The 18,985-nt window shown below is 44.7% G+C and overlaps 3 protein-coding genes across 5 annotated transcripts in view; all 3 read left to right on the top strand.

Moving 5' to 3' along the window:
• LMBRD2 (LMBR1 domain containing 2) overlaps positions 1-5,586 on the top strand; it is a 39,596-nt gene extending 34,010 nt beyond the window's left edge. For 2 of the 3 annotated variants that reach the window (XM_084881897.1, XM_084881895.1), the window contains exon 18: positions 641-5,586. In XM_084881897.1, the coding sequence (XP_084738023.1) occupies positions 641-701 (61 nt within the window). In that variant the 3' untranslated portion in view covers positions 702-5,586. The remainder of the gene's footprint in view (positions 1-640) is intronic. The other variant, XM_084881896.1, reaches the window with a different exon arrangement.
• Positions 1-18,985, top strand: part of RANBP3L (RAN binding protein 3 like) — a 463,124-nt gene that overhangs the window by 125,125 nt on the left and 319,014 nt on the right. The gene's annotated exons all lie outside the window — the stretch shown is intronic.
• Positions 8,469-18,359, top strand: UGT3A2 (UDP glycosyltransferase family 3 member A2). Its single transcript, XM_084880663.1, has 7 exons — positions 8,469-8,633; positions 9,576-9,677; positions 12,075-12,186; positions 14,020-14,551; positions 15,319-15,550; positions 16,547-16,766; positions 17,592-18,359. Exons 1-7 carry the CDS (start codon positions 8,543-8,545, stop codon positions 17,866-17,868), a joined length of 1,566 nt encoding a protein of 521 aa, XP_084736789.1. The 5' UTR covers positions 8,469-8,542; the 3' UTR covers positions 17,869-18,359.

Here is an 18,985-nt window from a genome sequence, read left to right as displayed (position 1 = left end):
ACAATCTCATTTATGAAATTTATCATATTTAACAACAGCCTCCTCACTATGACTGGGTGTTAGACACTATTCTAAACACTTTTATAATGATATTGTATCTTATGGATGTAAATCAAATTGGATTTGAACCCAGAGTGGCTAGGTAACTTACCCAGTGTCACACAGTTTGTAAATGGCAAAGTCAGGTATCCGAACCCCAGGACTCTGGCTACAGACTCTGTGCTTTTAGCCATGATACTATGTGGAAATAGACAAAAACAAAATATCATATGCATGAAGATATTTGCTATACTATTGCCTGTAAATATCTAGCAAATATGTTCTATTTATATTCAACATTCAAGAGTGGTTATAACATGCTTTAAGTTCCACGTGTTTTACATCTCTCCCCCCCTTTCCTTGTACATCTCTCAGCCTGTGAGCCATGCATTCTAGGCTCTACACAGATAATTGTAAATTGATTTATAACTAAGTAAATCCCTTTGGGACAATATCCTTGGAAAATAGGTTTCTAATTTCAGCTACTGAATAGATACTACAGTGCTCACAAATTATGTAGCCACTTCCTTTGAATGTGTCCTTGTTTTTCTCTCCTCCTTTATTATTTTTATCTCAGATCATATTTTCCTCCATCTTTCAGGTATCAGCCGGGTGGACGATACCTCTCGATGTCTCGCAGCAAAATATTTGATGATGTTTGAAGTCTGAAAGAATTCATGGATTAACTGACCCAAGTTATATATATATATATATATATATATATATATATATATATATATATATATATATATGAATACCTGTATATTTTAAAATGTACACTGTATTCCCAATGATAAAAAAAAAATGATACTGAAAATCAGTCACATCTTAGTAATCATAGTCCATTCTCCACTGAATAGAGTATCATGTTTTCTAATAGAATTTATTGCATACCACTCCTGAAGTGTCTGCCTTAGTTTGGAAGTACAGTTAATTCATGGAGGGATTTAGTTCATGATAGAGATCAGTATATGTTGAGAACATGTAGTTCAGTTTGTTTCAGGTTATTTATTTATTTTTCAGTAAAGTTGATGTGAAGCTCCAAGGAAGCCCCAAGTCAAACCGTAATATTATACCACTTTATTTTGATTGACATTTTTTCTATTTCTAAAGAATATGTTAAACTTGTATTTCCCAAAGAATTGAAGACCATGATAACCATATTTGCAAAACCCATGTCGTAAAACAAGACTTACCTACCCAACATAACGAGGTGTAAAACGTTCTTTTCCAGCTCTGTGTGCGTTTGGTGAGGTCTTTGCATGTACAGTTCAGACTGGACTTCAGCGGCCATGCTGGTGTCCACGGCACATGTGTGTTAATGGGCGAAGTGGAACTCTCCGGTCGTTGGTAGTAACCGGAAGCTGTCAGTGCTTTGCCGTGTCTTGTAAAAGATGCTCATTCCGAGAGAAGTGTCCGCCTTTCTTGTTGAGCATGTTGATTTAAGTCTTGATTATTCCATTAAGGAGAACCATACACAGTCGTGGTAAATGGTGTTGTTTTTTAATTCCCAGAGTCCCACAGAATTCTCTAATTTTTAAAGATGCCTATTTATGCTTTTTGAAAAAGAACATCTTGATTATTCAAAGGCAAAAAGTGAATCCATTTTCTGTTAATACTACTAATAACACTTAGATTGTGGCTTTTAGCCAACAGAAGACTACAGGCCTACCTTGGAGATGTTGTGGATTTGGTTCCAGATCACAACAATAAAGTGAATCTAGTATTGTTGCTGGTGGAGGGTATTGCTTTTAATTTAGGGGGGGAAAAACACACCAAAAAACCATAACATGTCTAGGACGCAATAAGGCATAGCGCAATAAAATGAGTTATGTCTATATATTAGAATGGAAATACATAATAACTTGGTTTAAACATGCTAACTAATTGATTTTTTAACCTTTGTGGTTAAGTCAGAGTTACGTGTTATATTTTAAATCATCACATTACTCACTGAATATAGTGGAGCAAAACATGTTTACAGAGAAGTTTTTATGTCCCTGAAATGTTCACACATCTTAGAGGACCATGATAAGATTCACCTAGTGGTGACGGTACTTGAACTTGCCCACGCAGTCTCAGTTACAAACCTCTTGTCCTGTGGAACTTCTGCTCACATTCACTCTTGAGCATTCCAGTTTGAAGATGAATTATATAGTCACTCTAACAATATGATTATATGTTTCTTTAAAATAATCTTTCCTGAAACATGATTTTTAATTTTAATTTTCCTCCTAGGGTTATCATGTGAATTTGTAAAGACACAGTTCTCTGCAGATACTGAAAGGGGTAGTATATCATCCTATTTATCTAATTTTATTCAATTTTTATGATTTTTTTAGATTAGCTTCCCTTTAACATAATTACCAATGGGTAGATTTTACACTCATATAGAGTGTCCATTTGAGATTACACATACACACCCTTTTATTGTGAAGTGTAATTTGAGCAAAATTGGCCAGGAGCAGAGATAATTTAACACTGCTCATAACTTCATGATTGACCATGGAATACCTTGGGCAAGTCATGTAACCTCTTGCTGCCTCAGTTTCTTCATTTGCAAAATGAAGATGATAACTTGCTATTTATCGACTGATCTACCTCACAGTGCTATTGTGAGGGTATTGAGTTGATGTTGATATGGTGGAATTTAAAAAGAAAAAAAATCGGTCATTAGCTGTCCTGTTCTTTCTAGTCTATTTGAAGGTGTGGATGGGAAATGATTACCCCACAGAGGGATCCAGTTTTAATTATTACAGAAAACCCTACAGATCCCCTAAGTGGCAACTTTTAGGAAATTCACCAAAAGTCCTCTGAAAATAGTACTGTTTTATTATTTAGTTTTGGGGTTTCTTTGGAATATTTCTCTTAAGTATAATGGTGTTTCTAGCCAGATTTTCTCATAAAACTCATGTCATTATAGAAGCTGCAGAAGAAAACGAGAAGAAATTATCCAGTTACTTTTATAACTTATAGTTACCTAAGATAAATTGATAGGAAAATGTAAGGGAATGTACTGCTCTCCTTTATTATTTTTTTAATTATTTGAGTAATCAAAGTATTCTGCTTCATGAACAAGAGATCCCTTTATGACTTCTGAGTTATTTTCCCAATAATTTTGGTTACGTGATCCAGAGTACTCGGCTTTTGAAGCAGAATTTATCTTACAGGGTTTTCTATATGATCAGGTAGGAAGGTTACCTGGTAAATTTGAGTTCAGAAAGTAATGATTTAATCCCTGAAGACAGTTCATTGCTAGGGACCTAAGTAAGCCACCTTGTATAAAAATCTGTAGTTAAGTACAAAAGAGTTCCTTTTTGAAAAGCTTATTAAAATGTAATGGCATCTACTGTAAAACATTACTACTTTTCTTGAAGAGTTACTTCTGGCAATTACCTCTTGAAATCAGACGTTTTTCTTACATAATAATGGATATCTGATTAAATTTTCTATATTATTTTTCTAAATAATTGTTAGGTAAGCATATTCAGTAAGCTGGTGATTCAAAGTAATCATTGCAGAAAAGAATGAATGATCTACTGATTTCATGAAGCATCTGTAAGTTGCTAATTACGTTTTGTTACTCCAACAATAATGTATTGTTTCCAATAGAGCATTTTTGTAAAGCTCATTACTAAACTAGGAAATAAGATATAAGCCTAGCTATTAGAATTTGTTCTCTCACCAAATGAATACAAGGGCTTTGGGATAATTTCATCACGCAAGAGCCCCTCCTTTCACAAGAGCTAAATCAAAGCACCCAATGGTTCTTTAGTTATAGAAACAGGTCAGAGAATCTGACAGTCCCAGCCTTTGGGAAGAAATGGCCCCAGTCGGTTTGTTTTGGGAGTCTACTATTTACTAGATTATCAGTTCTTATATTTATGCCTTTTGTGTACCCAAATGAGAGTAAATGGGGATGGGAAAGGCAATGTATGTCTTCTTAAGTATGTTTCAGCACATGAATGAAGGAATTTCACTTATGTACAATAGCAAATCTCACTCTTTTATACGTTTAATAGGTTTAGGGGTGTGGTGGTTACCTTTTTAAAGGAAAAATAAACTCTATGTGATTATAGTTCACACTGCTCAGTTTTGTGAGTTTTATGCTTGTGATTTGTATGGATCATGTCTGAAAATCACAAGGATGAATATATTTACACCTCCAGTTCCTATCATGGTCAGCCTGATTTTTCTAAGTTTTGTTCTCATTTCCAAAAGATTGGTCCATTAAGGTTGATGGGTGCCTTGTTATAATTTCGTTTGTGAATAAAGCAAAAATAATGGCACGTTCCTCTTTTCATATCGATATTCCAAAAGACTTTTGTTTTTGACACAGTCCCTGGGGAGCATTAACTTCTTTCTCCTGAAAATACTTTCTTTTGTGGTTATCTTGATCTCAAATTATTTTTGCACAAAGAGATTTTACTGTGCTTACTGCAAAAAGAATAAAAATAAAAGAGAGTTCGTGTAAAGTGGAATTTCAGATTAGAAACAATACTATTTACCATGGCAGACATATGAAGGGTAAAGTTAAAATGTATTAATTTGACTATTCAACACATTTAGAGTTGATATAATTAACATAAACCTTATCAACCTCGTTGCTTGGAACTGTATTTCTCAAAAGAATGCTGGCTAGCATCTTCCCTACTTACTACACCAAATTGTAGGGGAGAGACTGTGTATTTATTTTTTAAAAGCAATCCAATGGATTTGTTCTTGTCCATATTTTGAAAACAAGCTTGAGGATTTTTTTCTTATTTTAGAAGGTAGGGAACATGTGGAACTGTCTTTTAAATTACTGTAATCTAATATATATTTATAAATTATAGCGTTAAAAAATTCTGATATTGATGTTACTTCCTGGTATTTAATTTTTATAAAATGTTTTTGTAAGTAACTAATTGTAATATTTCTCTTGTGTAGTTTAAAAAACCTTTCTGCCAGAACCTCTTTTCTTAGGGCAATATCCTAAAGTTCAGTAGTTCAGCGTGAATTTGAAATGTTCTCACTTCTCTTCAGTCTCTTTTAATATATACAAGTACCCAATCAAAGTACACCAAAAGCCTAATTTCTGAGTTGCATTAATAAAGTATATGCTAATTATCCAATTCAGTGGATTAGGTGAAATAAAAGATAAGTCTTTCAAATATGTATCTGATCATAGTTTTTCAAAATATTCATTATGTTCATTTTTGGTGCATGATGCCAAATAATCTGAAATCAGCCATTATTGCTTAATATGTAATGACAAATGTTTTTCTATCTGATCAGTGGATTGTAGATTTCACTATTTTTCTCTGCAGATAATCACTGCATTTTCAAATTGATTTGGAAAAAGCTTGCAAAGTGCTAAGTAAATCCACATATTGGGCCTTATCTATGTATATTTTGACAAACTCATGGACTTGGAATTGCTCTGTGGTATTTTAATTTATTGTGATGTAATGATTTTTTGAAATGTTTAATTGATTAGCTGTTAAAATATAGAAAATTATGTAGCTTTGCATGAAATAAAGTACATTTCTACAAGTTAACTAAGAATTTTGTTAATTGTTTATGCATTTTACACCATACCATTTTTTAGATTAAATTCTTGTAAGTAGACTGAAGCACTATTTCTTACAAAACTGTTAACCAGATATTATAAAATAAATTAGGGAGCTGGTACACGAAATTCATGCACTGGGGGAGGGTCTCCTCAGCCCAGCCTGCTCCCTTTCATATACTGGGAACCCTCAGGGGATGTCCTAATGAGGGCTTAGGCCCACTCCCCATGGGCCTAAGGGACTCCAGAACCTTCACTATGAAAAAATGACAACTTTCTGAAGGCATTTTCAAGATGTGTCTTTCATAAAATATGACCTTTTCTTTCCTTTTTTCTTTTTTTCTTTCTTGTTTCCTTTTTCTTCTTCCTCTTCACCTAAGGATATGTTTCCATTGACTTTTAAAGAATGTGGAAGAGAAAAGTAAAGACAAGAGAAGCATGAATGTGAGAGGAATACTTTGATTGGTTGCCTCCTGCATGGGCCCCAGCCAGGGAGGAGCCTGCAACTTAGGTACATGCCCTTGATCAGAATCTAACCTGGACCCTGTGGTTGGCAAACCTAGGCCAAACTGCCTCGGGCAGGTTATCACATTTCTTAGCCCTCCAGCAGCAGACCTTCGTTTTTGTTTTTTTGTTTTTTTGTTTTTTTTTGTTTTGTTTTCCCCCAGGAGTGTGGTAGGAGAGCCCTAGATCATCTTTTTGCATTCTTATACCCAAGTTACTAAGAACAGTACCAGTGGCATACAGAGCGCGTAGCCATTGAGTGGGCAGAAAAGGCGTTTCTTCTGTAATTCACACCTATCTCCTCCAAAATCCAGCTCTGCCCCTGCCAAGGCGTAAAGCCTCCAGCCCTGGGCAGGGGACCCCAGCTGGCTCAATCGCCAGGCTCTGCCCCCAGCCAAGGCCGTCAGCCTCTGAGGCTCGGGCCCTGGGCAGGGACCCCCACTGGCTCCAATCGCCTGGCTCCGATGGCCAAGGCCAGAAGGGCAGGCAGAAAGCTTGGCTTTCTCCATTGCAGGGGAAGCCCAAGCGTCCCTCCTCTCTGTGGCCGGCAGTCATCTTGGTTGGGCTTATTTACATATTTGCTCCTGATTGGCTGGTGGTATAGCAGAGGTGTGGTCAATTTGCATTTTACTTTTATTATATACAATGGCGTAGGTAATGTATGTGGACAATCCAAAAATACACAGATTATTAGAATGGATGATAAAGATAACATCAAATCTAGGGTGTTCCAGGAAAACATGGTCTACGCATGAAGCCAAGACTGATAAAACCCTCAAGACCTTAGGAACATGTACACGGTGCCTCAGAGTCCTATAAGGATTTCCAGAATGCAAGAATTCTCCAGGAAGCCCCGCTTCTCTGAGAAGGATTTGGGAGGTGGCTTTTCTAATGGCAGGAACCCCAATAACATTAACTGGAAGCTCCACGCTTCTAAGGGAAGTGTAGTGGCAGAAACCCTGCTTGCTGGCTTGGACTCCTTAAGGTACACCGAGGCGGTACCCAATGAAAAGAGGCCCGTGGTGCGTGGCTGGTCTACCGGGAAGGAGCAGGCTGAGCCACAGCTGCCGCACGGGCTGTTTCGTAAGACAGGGACAGGGCAGAGCTCGGAGGGACCAGCCGAGGGCCGCGGAGAGGCATTCCAAGGTTAGGGCGATGGTTCCTTTCCCGGTGAGGAAACAGAGCATGATGAAATCGTTGAAAGTCCCAGTGCCAGAACAAGTGCACCGCCCTTCGGCGCCACTGCCATGCAAGCTCTCCTCTACCATAAACACAAAAGAATTGGTCATCAAGTGGCATCTCTTAATATGGTGTTGGGGAACCTTGGCCCCTGATTAAGTCAGAGTCCCTGAACCTCAGACAGTTCTCAGGGGGAAAGGGGTCTGAGGGGTGCAGGAAGAGACTGGGCAAAAATCTTACACCTATGGATGAAGACAGTGGTGGGGGGTAAGGGCATGGGGTGGGGTGGGGAATCAGGTGGAGGGGAGCTATGGGGGAGGGGGGAGGAGAAACCTGTAATAATCTGAACAATAAAGATTTATTAAAAATAAATAAAAATAAATAAATAATGGGGGGGTGGGGGGAGAAGGGCTATCACACGGTCCCCAGGGTGGCGGTGAGATTGTAACCAAGTCTGGACTTCGAAATGCCAGGAAGGAGCTGCCCAGCAGGAGCTGCGGGTCATTGGGAAACATCCAGCATCCCCTGGCCTCCGCCCCCCCCCCCCCCCGCCCCCCCAGGTCCTGATCTGCAGGTGTTTTCCCAGCGGTGCCGGCCCTGCCGCCCTTCCTGTCCTTAGAACCCAGCGCGACCTAAATTCCAGCTCCTGCCAGGGCCCATCTCTGTCCCAGAGGGCGCGCCAGGAGGGGCGTGGGCAGGGCCACCCTGCCTGCCCCATAGTGAGTGCTCAGCCAGGCTGAGCTCCCTCCGGAGGGAAGAAGGAGGTGGATGGGCTGTCAGCACCCCGCGGGGACAGGCTCCTGGGTCACTGTGACAGCAGCTGGCCACGCCTTGCACACTGCTCCAGGCCCCTTCCCTGGGAGATGGGGGGGAGGGGGGGCAGATGAGGTGTGTGTCACTCAGAATCCCTAAGAAGGGCCATGGGTGGGGCACCCCAAGGCGGGAGAAAGAGCCAGAGAAGAGGAGGGAGAAGAGGAGGGCGAGCCGGAGGCAGTGGGTGTCCTGCCTGGGAGTTCCCCACCAGCAGAGCTGTCAGTCCCACGCCCACTTCAGGGGGGCGTGCCATGGACGTGACTTTCAGGGACACCCTGCAGGCGGGGTCAGAGGGATCAAAGGGAGCGGGGGTCACCGGGAAGGGGCGGGTACGGAGGCCTGGCCCCGCGCCCTGACCCTCTGACCGCTGGTCAGCAGCTGCAGGCACCGCGCTCAGTGCACCCCAGGCCTCTGCAGAGCGCCCGCAGCCCGGCCTGCGGGGCACAGCGAGTCAGCATGCGGGGGCCCCTGGCTCTGCTGCTGGCCGTCCTGGGGGCCTGGCTCCCGCTCCTGGAAGGCGCCAGGATCCTGACTGTGGTCCTGTTCGGTGAGTGTGCCCAGCCTGAGCTCCTCCTGGGGGCAGGCCGTGAGGACCCTCCTCCCCGAAGGGGGCGGGGTGCCAGGTGGGCTGCAGAAAGCAGGGGGCTCCCTGATGCTGAGAGGAAGCTGGGACGAACCGCAGGTACCTGAGCCTCAGTCCCAGGATCAAGGTTCTGGACATCTCTCCTTCTTCCTAATGCACACCAGCCCGCAGAGTCCTCCAGGGGCCACATGGGCGGCTGCAGGCAGCCCAAGACACAGGACTTCAGGCCCTCAATGAGCATCTCCTGCCAGACACATTACACTTCCAGGATGGCCTCCTGGAGTGCCTGCTGGCCTTTTCCTGCTTCTCTCCGGGGGGCAAACACTTCCCGGGAGTGTCTGCAGGAGGAAGCCACATGCTTATCACCCTGTGCACAGTGTGTGAATAAGGACACGCCCTTAATGAAATGTAGACTATTTCCTAGGACCATGGTCGGCAAACTGCGGCTCTGGAGCCACATGCGGCTCTTTGACCCCTTGAGTGTGGCTCTTCCACAAACTACCACGGCCTGGGCGAGCCTATGTTGAAGAAGTGGCGTTAGAAGAAGTTTAAGTTTTAAAAATGTGGCTCTCCAAAGAAATGTCAATCATTGTCCTGTTGATATTTGGCTCTGTGCACTGATGAGTTTACCAACCACTGGCCTAGGAAGAGGGATGCTCTGAGCCAGCCCCATGGGCAGGGAACGCCTGGTCGCAGGACAGGGGAACTGGAGGAGGGCTGCTGGAGGCGGGGCCTCAGGGGGTGGGCTTGAAGGCCCAGAGCACCTTGGCCCACACAGGAAGTGAGGAGAGGAAGGGAGTTTTCCTTGGCCCCACCCTCCAGCCAGGACAAGCTCCTCGGACCCGCTCCCCTCCCATCCTGGCTTTTCTCTCCACGCACCTCACAAAATGGAAGCCTTGCTCCTAGGGGGAAGCCATTATCTACTGATGGACCGGGTGTCTCAGATCCTTCAAGATCACGGGCATGATGTCAGCTTTCTCCAACGGAGCAACCTGGATTTCCCATCAGGTATCACCTTAGTCTGTGGACTGGTCCTGTCTAATTCCAACACCACGTGAGCCACACATACAAGCCCCATGATGTAACTGCTAAGATTCCAGAAGCCACGTTAAACAATTAGAAAGAGACAGGTCAAACTAATTTTAATAACATATTTTATTTAACCCCATATACCCAAAACATCATGTCTACATATAAACACTGCAAACATTATTAATGAGATCGTCACATTAGCTTCCATTAAGTCTTTGAAACCGAATGTGTGTTTCACAGTTCACACTAGCCACACTTCAGGCGCTCCAGGGGATCACGTGGACACTAGTGTTTGGGCCCTCCTTCCACAGATGGTAAGCTGTGAGCCTCGGACAAGCATGTTCTGCAAAACCTCATGTTGGTCCTGAATGACTGTAGTGAAGAAAGATAGGTGTACTGGTGTAGGGCTGTCTTTGACTGTGCCCTTAGCAAAAGGAAGTCTGAAATGCTATTGGCTCGGCTCAGCTTCTTCTGTATTCCTCTATCTCCACCCCTCACTGCATTCGCAGCCCCTGCAGGCAAACCCTGCACACACATTCCTGTAAATAAAATGCTGCTTTACTTACATTGCTCAAAATCTTGCCTCTAGTTTGTGAAGATTGGATCAAAATGTTTTTCTGACTGATAAGACTTCCAGGAGGAAAAAAAAAAGCAGTGAAACTGCAAGAGAAACGTATCAAACAACTACTACAAGAAAAAATTTAGAACTAGAGTACACAGGTCTTTATATTGAAAGGCCCCATCTAGCACCTAACACAAAGAATAATCAAATCAAAAGACCCATGGCAAGGCAAATCATGGCAAAATTTCAGAATACCAATGATTAATAAAAATAACCTAAATGTTTTCATATATTTCAATAATGAATAAGAAGACTCAGAATGACATCAAGCTTTTTGGCATTGGCATTGCACACAGAAAACCAATAAGATTCCGCAATAAAACAATCTCAAAAACTTTTCATATAAATTTAAGTTTTTCTAAAAGTAGAAGTAACGACAGGATTTAGGCTGATCAGAACAACAGGCAAACCGAGAAAGGGCCAGGGAATAGAACTGGTTGGCAAAACAAAAGTGTGGAAGATTTGCTGTTGGCATGGACAGCAGTCGTCAGTTTTAACCAATGAGAGGATCTAGGAGGAACATCTCCTGGAAAAAACTCATTCAATAAGTTGACCTAATTGAAAATTGTATTGAGAGAATATTGAAGGGAGTTGAGACTGACCAACAGGCACAGAAACAAAAGAGAACAAACTCAATGAAACAAGTGAAAAAGGAAGGTGATAGTTAATTCTAGAGCCAAGAAAGGACACAAATGGAAAGAAATCACATGACGACATACTATTTGGCTTAAAAATGAATAAATTTTACATAGACATCCTAATGTAAACTCAGAATGTTTAACGCAATATTGTGACATGACTGAGAAGATGCTTCTTTGGACAGCTCTGACTCATTCCTGGGGATCTGGATGGCCATGTGCATACTGGAGGGGGTGGGGGTGGGCGTTGTGCATGTGCTCAAGAAAGACCAGAGAAGGTCCTAGCTGCTCATCAGTGGCTCGCTGGGAGCCTCTGAGCAGGAAGGAAATGAAGACTCTGGCAGTATCATAAACTTCCTGCCAGAGCAGTGAAAATGGGCCCACCACACACACACACACACACACACACACACACACACACACACAGAGCCCTTTGACAAGGGTTAGGGCACTATAGTTGCATGTCATTTGAGGAAATCTCAGCCTAATTAAACTAGATGACCAATCACTAACTGATTGGAGACTCTCATTGCTAAACATGACAGGCAGGTTAGGTTTCACAGAATTAGTTTTAGGAAAGGCATTAAATAACAGTAACAACAACATCAATGATGAACAGCAGCAAAAGTAAACTGAGAATGGGGGAAATCATAACAACAAAATTTTATGAGACATTCAAAGAAATAGGAAAATATGCCAACCTAAAGCAGTGAACAGAAACTGTCCATGAGGAAACTCAGACAATGGATTTACTAGACAAAGACTTTACACCAATGATTATAAATCTATTCAAGGACCTACAGAAAGTTGCATCTAAAGAACAAAATAAAAGTAAGAGAACAATGAGAGTGACTGATAATAAGTTTGAGATATCTTTTGAGGATGAGAAATGTTCTAAATTGGTTGTGCTTGTGCTTCTGGTTGCACAAACCTGCAGACTTACTAAAAACGTCTAAAGTTTTTTAAAGGGGAATTTATGATCTGTGAGTTATATCTCAACAAGATGTTTTAGAGAAAAAATTGTGAGAAATAAGTGATAAGGGTTTCAACATTCCTTTTATCATGCATAGGTGTGTGACATTTGATTAAATTTTCTCTTCTGTCTTTTCTTAGGTTTTAAAAGAGAGAAAACATACCAAAGTATCCATTGGTCTCCTCCTGATGAATTTAAACAGGAATTGAAGAAAAATTTAGATTTATTAACAAAGGAAGCTTTGCTGGGAAGGTAATAGTTTCTTTAAAAAAATAAAAGTAAAGCAATTATTATTTGAGAAATATGAATTAATGCATAGGAATATCTCCATCATCACTGAATCAATCACTCAGGCAGTCTTGGGGGTGTGGCACTCTGGTTAACATTCCCAGCATGCTCAGTTTTGAATACGTCCTCCTCCATAAAAATCGATTTTATTTACTCCATTTCTCCCTCCAAACTTCTCTATACCACTGTCTTAGCTGTGGATTAGAATAGCCGAACCATGTAATTTGGAAGCATGTGAGTGGTGGCATGCCTGCGCTCTTATGTGGGGAAAAATGCACGTTTCCTGTCCCTCTGCCCCCAGAACAGGAGTCCTCCCCCTGGCCCCTGCCTGCACATTCCCGTCACGGGGGAGCTTTGAAAGAATGCCTAGGCCTGCTTCCCACCTGCGGAATGTCTCGTGTAAATTATTTGTGAAGTGCAGCCAGAGATGTATTTGCAAGCTTCCCAGAAAGTACACAGGCAGGGTAGACACCGCCCCTGCCCGAGCCATGTCTCTGCCTCTCCCGTCCCCCACTCTGTCCCCCCCGCCCCCAGAGGACACAGGGCAGAGCTCTCTCCTGAGGGTTTTAGGGGGGCCTTCGCTTTAGCAAGAGGGGGTCACACGGCTGCCTGCCCATCATTCAGTTCATGAAGTGACTGCCTAGCTCCTGGGCATGGGAGGCGGGAAGAGCACTTTCCAGCTAATCGTCACTGAGGGACCCCTTGGCGAGGGCATTTGTCAAGTGCTGTACGATTGTAGGCCATGTTTAAGCACTATTAAGAAAAGTAAATATTATTAAGGAAAGTAAATAGGTTCCCAATGAAACAAAGTAAAAACCTCTAGTCAAAACTGACACATTAATCCTCAGCGGGGGTTTTAAGAATCTGCACCGCAGGAGAGGCCCTTAGGGGTAGAGAAAAGTACCCCAGTCCTCATCCACGGATCTTTTGGAGGGTTTCCTGCCAGTGGAGTGTGAAGACATCGGCCGGCCCAAGAGTTGAAAGCCAGAGGTTGTCAGATGTTCCTGAAACACAGCTTTTATTTTATTTTATTTTATTTATTTATTTATTTTAAAATATATTTTATGATTTTTTACAGAGAGGAAGGGAGAGGGATAGAGAGTTAGAAACAATGATGGGAGAAAGAAACATCGATTAGAGAGAAACATCCATCAGCTGCCTCTTGCACACTCCCCACTGGGGATGTACCCGCAACCAAGGTACATGCCCTTGACCGGAATCAAACCTGGGACCCTTGAGTCCGCAGGGCGACCTCTATCCACTGAGCCACACCGGTTAGGGCTGGCACACAGCTCTTACAGGTTGGCCATGCTGTCCCTCCACTTGTGTTCATGGCACTCTGTCATTAAGGTGCTCATTTCCCCAGGAAAACAAGGGAAATGCATGGCTGCGTGGAGAGCAAGGTTAGCTTGGGATTGAAGGCCATACAGAGCATCATAGGTGAGCTTTAGCACGCAGTCAGGAGAGACAATCAGGCCACAGGCCACAGTGGGTAACATCTCCCCGAGCAGGCACGGCTTCCGAAGATGGTGGGAGGAGGGGAAGAAAGGAAGAGGGAAGAGAGCAGAGACACCCTAGGCATCAGAGAGAGTGGTAGCAGAGACAACAAGGGAATGGCCGGTGGAGTTGGAGGCATAGAATCGCCAGGTCTGGAGCAGACCGTTCTCGGGCCAGGGGCCAGCGGGCAGGCGCTGTCAGACGTGCTTGTTCTTCGTGTGCTAAGGAAGGTTTTTCGAGAGATTGCAGGTGAGCACTTGCCACGAATGCTGAACATCTCTCCTTCCCTTTCTTCCCCAGGAACTCACTCCCACCCTTTTTGGAGATATTGAAGCTGTTTGGGACTCACTGTAGTGATGTGCTGGGGAGCACAGACATCATGGGCCCCTTACACAACGGGAGCTTCGACCTGGTGGTGGTGGATGGCTTAGATCTCTGCGCGTTCCTGATCGCCGAGAAGCTGGCCAGGCCCTTTGTGGCCATGCTGGCCACCACGTTTGGAGTGACGAGCTTTGGGCTGCCCGAGCCCGTGTCCTACGTCCCGGCCTTCCACTCCTCCCTGACCCACCGCATGGACTTCTGGGGCCGAGTGACCAACTCTCTGATGTTCTTCATCTCTTCCTGGAGGCAGCGGTACATCCACGGTCTGATGGAGAGCACGATCAGAGAGCATTTCCCGGAGGGCTCTAGGCCGGAGTTATGTCACCTTCAGCAGAAGGCAGAGCTGTGGTTTGTTAATTCTGACTTTGCCTTTGACTTTGCCCGGCCCCTGCTCCCTAACACGGTGTATGTGGGCGGCCTGATGGCCAAGCCTGTGGAGCCGATACCTCAGGTGAGTGAACACTGTGTGCGGTTTTACATAGAAATTGCAACACATTTCTCCCAGGCGACCAGACCAGTTTTATGCTGCCTCAGTGGCACCAGAGCTGTACTTACTCCACATCCACCTGGGTGTTGTTGGTCTCTTTGTCTGAGCTGTTTTGGTGGCTCAACATGCTGCCTCCAGTTTCGGGCTTTTGTTTGTTTGTTTTTATTTGTTTTTTAAACATACATATTTATTGATTTCAGAGAGGAAGGGAGAGGGAGGAGCACCTGAGACTCACTGTGTCAATTGTGACTCAGGGATCCCGAGTCTGTCTCCCTAGCTGTCCTCTAGCCCCATGTACTTCTGCTGCTTCCCAGCAGGGGGAGATGAGATCCAGCTACTGACCCTGTGGGGATCCAGCTTATTTCCCAGGCTCCTCTGGGGGAGCTCACGGTGCAGGGGAAGGGCAGGGTTGGTATGGTCCTCTGGAGGGTGCTATCAAAAACCACCCCCTGTCTTCCTCCCGGACCCCTAAGAGGAGAACTTGAATTTAACTCCTCAAATTCCAAAGCCTGGAGAGAGGATGGACCAGCCTGAGGTCCTGAGACATCGAGGCTCAGAAAACTCTCTTGCGGGCCACCCGGCCGCAGTAGATGGGAACCTGTGGGAAGGGGAGTCCCGGGTGGACCCAGCACAGAGGAGGCGCCCAGGGGTCACGTGAGAGGTGTGTGTGCTCATGGGCAGGGGGACTTGCTGTGGCCAGGCGGCCCCGTGACCGTCTTTGCTCTCTCCAGGACCTGGAGGACTTCATCGCCCAGTTCGGTGAGGCGGGCTTCGTGCTGGTGGCCCTGGGCACCATCGTGGACGTGGCTGGGTCCCAGCAGGCTCTGGAGCAGATGCACAGGGCCTTCGCGCAGCTGCCGCAGGGGGTGATATGGAAGTGCAGCCCTTCTCTGTGGCCCGAAGGTGTCCCACTGGCAGCCAACGTGAAACTCATGGACTGGCTTCCTCAGAGCGACCTGTTGGGTAAGGGCCCCCTCTCTGCGGGCAGCTGCCGCGTCTGCCTTTCTCGCTCGGGTCACTTGTCCTTCGGGGTTCGTGGCAGCACTCACCCCAACCCGGGCACTCCCCCATCACGTGAAAGGAAAGCGTGTGTGAGCCAGAGGCCGAGTACCAGGAAAGCTTGGCGTTCTGGGCTCGCTTCATTCATGTGTACCCAGCCCCGTTATCTCTGCCACCAGCCACCTTCCAGAGGGCGACTTGCAATGGGCAGGGGATGGGGTGCAGCCAAACCACCCAAGAGGAGCCCATCAGTGCTTTGGGACGCACCTGTGCCCACAGGAGGGGAGTCCCTGCCGCACTGTGGCCTCCAGCCACCTGCTCTTTACACACAGACCCAGAGCTGGCTCTTCCTCAGCCGAGGTGGCCTTGCTGTGGCAGTATTCCTCACCGTCCTGTCTGAGATGTCCTGACAGTCACCAGCTGGCTTCCTCTCTGGCTTGCGCTGCCCTCTGGGGACACCTCCTGGGCATAGCGGCAGACGGGATCTGAGTGCCCCCGTGAATTGGAGGTATAGGTGTCGGTTCTCCTCCTGCAAATGTATTTCGCTGGTCTGCGGGAGAGGCCAAGCATTGCTCTCTACAAAAGCACGTTGTTTCCGAGTTCCTGGGCTGGACAAATGCTTCCTCAGCCTTTATTTTGCTCCAAACGAGAGAGGGGCAGTGGGACTGGGACTGGCGATACTAAGGCATAAGGCACATCCCTGCTTAAAGGTGATGTGGAGCGATGCCGAGCGGATAGAGGGACCAGCGCTGGGAGACGCTGAGCTTAGTTCTGTGTCCGCATTCTCGGCTGCAGCTGGTCTTAGACACATGCTTCTGAGGATGCTCACAGAGTGTCTCCCAGGCAGTTGCCTCTTTACATTGGTTCCCAGATGCCTCTAGATTATCACAATGCCACCTTCCCAAGTTCTGGAAATTCCTTCTTAGGCCTTATCCTCCCTCTTGTTCCTCTTTGTCCCAGCTCACCCCAGCATCCGCCTGTTTGTCACCCACGGAGGGATGAACAGTGTAATGGAATCCATCCAGCATGGCGTGCCCATGGTGGGCATTCCTCTCTTTGTGGACCAGCCTGGAAACGTCATCCGAGTAGAAGCCAAACATCTGGGCGTCTCCATCCCCATCGAACAGCTCAGTGCGGAGACCCTGGCTCTTAAGATGAAACAAGTCATCGGAGACAAGAGGTACGTAGTGGATCTGGCCCAGTCTCATGTTCAAAACACTCTCTGTAGACCTATGTTGATTTCCAAATGGCTGTCTGCAACCCAAACCTTCCTGCTCATCGCAGTACATCTTATCGGGCTGCTGACTGGCATCTCTTCTTCATCGTCGAGCAGGCATCTTAAACTTACCATGGCCAGATATCAGCTTTGGCCTGCGCCCAACACTCTTCAGCCTGCTGATCAAATCTCCATGCTGTAAATTGTGACTCCACTTTTCCTGTTTATTAGGCCCTGAATTTAGGCATTTTTCATTTAAAGTCTGTAAAAATGTACATAACAAACACAAGGAAGAATAAGAATGGAAATAACAAATGTAATTCAAGTTCATAGAATTATTTATTGTTCTAGGCTTTATAACCCAAAGACTTGCTAATTCAAAATTTATTTTTTAGTGATTTAATTTCATTTAGGACAGGAACATTTCAAGAAAAGTCCAATTTGGGAATCCTTCAGAAATTCATTCTGTATATGGTCAGAATCAGCTTCGGCCTGAGAATTGGTGGAATATTTAACATTTGACCTTTGACATTCCTTTGAACTGATCATAGCGTGTATATGCATATTCATGCATATATACAGAATGTGCATATATACATACATATGTATATACACATGTATATGCCCCTATGTGTGTGTGTGTGTGTGTGTGTGTATCTGTATAGCATGCATATATACATGTATATATAAACAAAATATGCGTACACGTTTATATGTCTACACACACATACATAAATATACACAATATATATACTTGCACATTGTATGTGTGTGCGCTTCTGCCAACAGCTACAAGTCGGCAGCAGTGGCCGCCAGCGTCATCTGGCGCTCTCACCCCCTGCCCCCTGCCCAGCGGCTGGTGGGCTGGATCGACCACATTCTTCAGACCGGGGGAGCCGCCCACCTGAAGCCCCACGCCTTCCAGCAGCCGTGGTACGAGCAGTACCTGCTGGACGTCTTCCTGTTCCTGCTGGGGGTCGCCCTGGGCGCCGTGTGGCTCTGTGGGAAGCTGCTGGGCCTAGTGGCCCGGGGGCTGTGCGGGGCCAGGAAGCTGAAGAGGGCCTGACGCACAGAGTAGACTTGCAGGGGTGCCGGGGAGCTGCTGGTTCTCTGGAGACTTCCCCCAGCACAGGCCTCCGGGGGTGCCCCTCACCCCCACGTGGGTCATGGCCCCAGAATGGCTCCTCACTCTTCTCTGCCTCTGTTTAGACTAAGGTGACCAGATTTTAACATTGGTAAAGCGGGACACCATTGACCCGGGGCGGGAGGGGGTAGGGGGGAGGGTTCTTGATTAAAAATTTGGTCTATATGGAGAAACAAAAATTTTCATAGAACACAAAAATAGCATTGAAATATATTTTTTAAAATTTCAACATAAGTACAATTTACAAATATAATAAATAAAAAATTAGGTATAGTATTATTTTATTCTTTGGCATATTTCTCATTTGAGTGATTTTTTTTAAGTAGATTGCTGTCGTTGTTTAAAAGGCCATGAAATTTTTTACAAGAATTTGTTAAATTATATTTCACACATAAAATGGCTTTCAAAGTCTCAACACTTGTGATTTTTCTGATGTCCACACTTTATTTACCGTAGAAAAAACGCATTCAGTCACAGCATTAGTTCCTGTTAAGGACAGTGCGCATTCTACAATTCTAACAACTGATCAACAATGCAAACTTTGATAAGCGGTTCTCGATAATCAGTTCTCAACAATTATTTGTTGTTATTATTAAAGTTTAACATTATAAAATTAACAAAAATAATACAAAACTCATATCCTGGCTAATTAGCCACATGGCTGTCGAAAACCATATATTCCCTTCCCATTTTCCCGCCATTCCCTAGCTTGTCGTGCATTCTTTCCAAAAATCGGCACTTTTTAAAAACGCAGCAGGACGCAGGACAAATTGTTAAAAATTGGGACTGTCTCACCAAAAGCGGGACGTCTGGTCATCTTAATTTAGACAGTCTTATGCAGCCATCTTGGACTTCTTTTTAAAAATTATGGTAAAAGATACCTCACATAAAATTGACCATTTTAACCATTCAGTTCAGTGGCATTGAATACATTCATATATTTGTGCAAATATTGCTGCCGTCCAATTCCATAACTTTTTCATCTTCCCAAATTAAAAATGTGCATTGATTAAACAGTAATTCCCCATTTCCCCATCCC

Source organism: Pipistrellus hanaki (genome assembly GCF_964339955.1).
Source record: "Pipistrellus hanaki genome assembly, chromosome: 4".
NCBI lineage: Eukaryota > Metazoa > Chordata > Mammalia > Chiroptera > Vespertilionidae > Pipistrellus > Pipistrellus hanaki.
The sequence above is the reverse complement of the archived record's forward strand: the minus strand, read 5'-3'. Positions and strand labels throughout refer to the sequence as shown.

What these genes read in the sequence shown, in the direction of transcription:
- UGT3A2 (XM_084880663.1), top strand. Translation starts at nt 8,543, where the DNA reads ATGCGGGGGCCCCTGGCTCTGCTGCTGGCCGTCCTGGGGGCCTGGCTC. An exon ending in CCTGACTGTGGTCCTGTTCG is followed by an intron (nt 8,634 to 9,575) that starts GTGAGTGTGCCC and finishes CCTTGCTCCTAG; the next exon opens with GGGGAAGCCATTATCTACTG. An exon ending in TCCTCAGAGCGACCTGTTGG is followed by an intron (nt 15,551 to 16,546) that starts GTAAGGGCCCCC and finishes TCTTTGTCCCAG; the next exon opens with CTCACCCCAGCATCCGCCTG.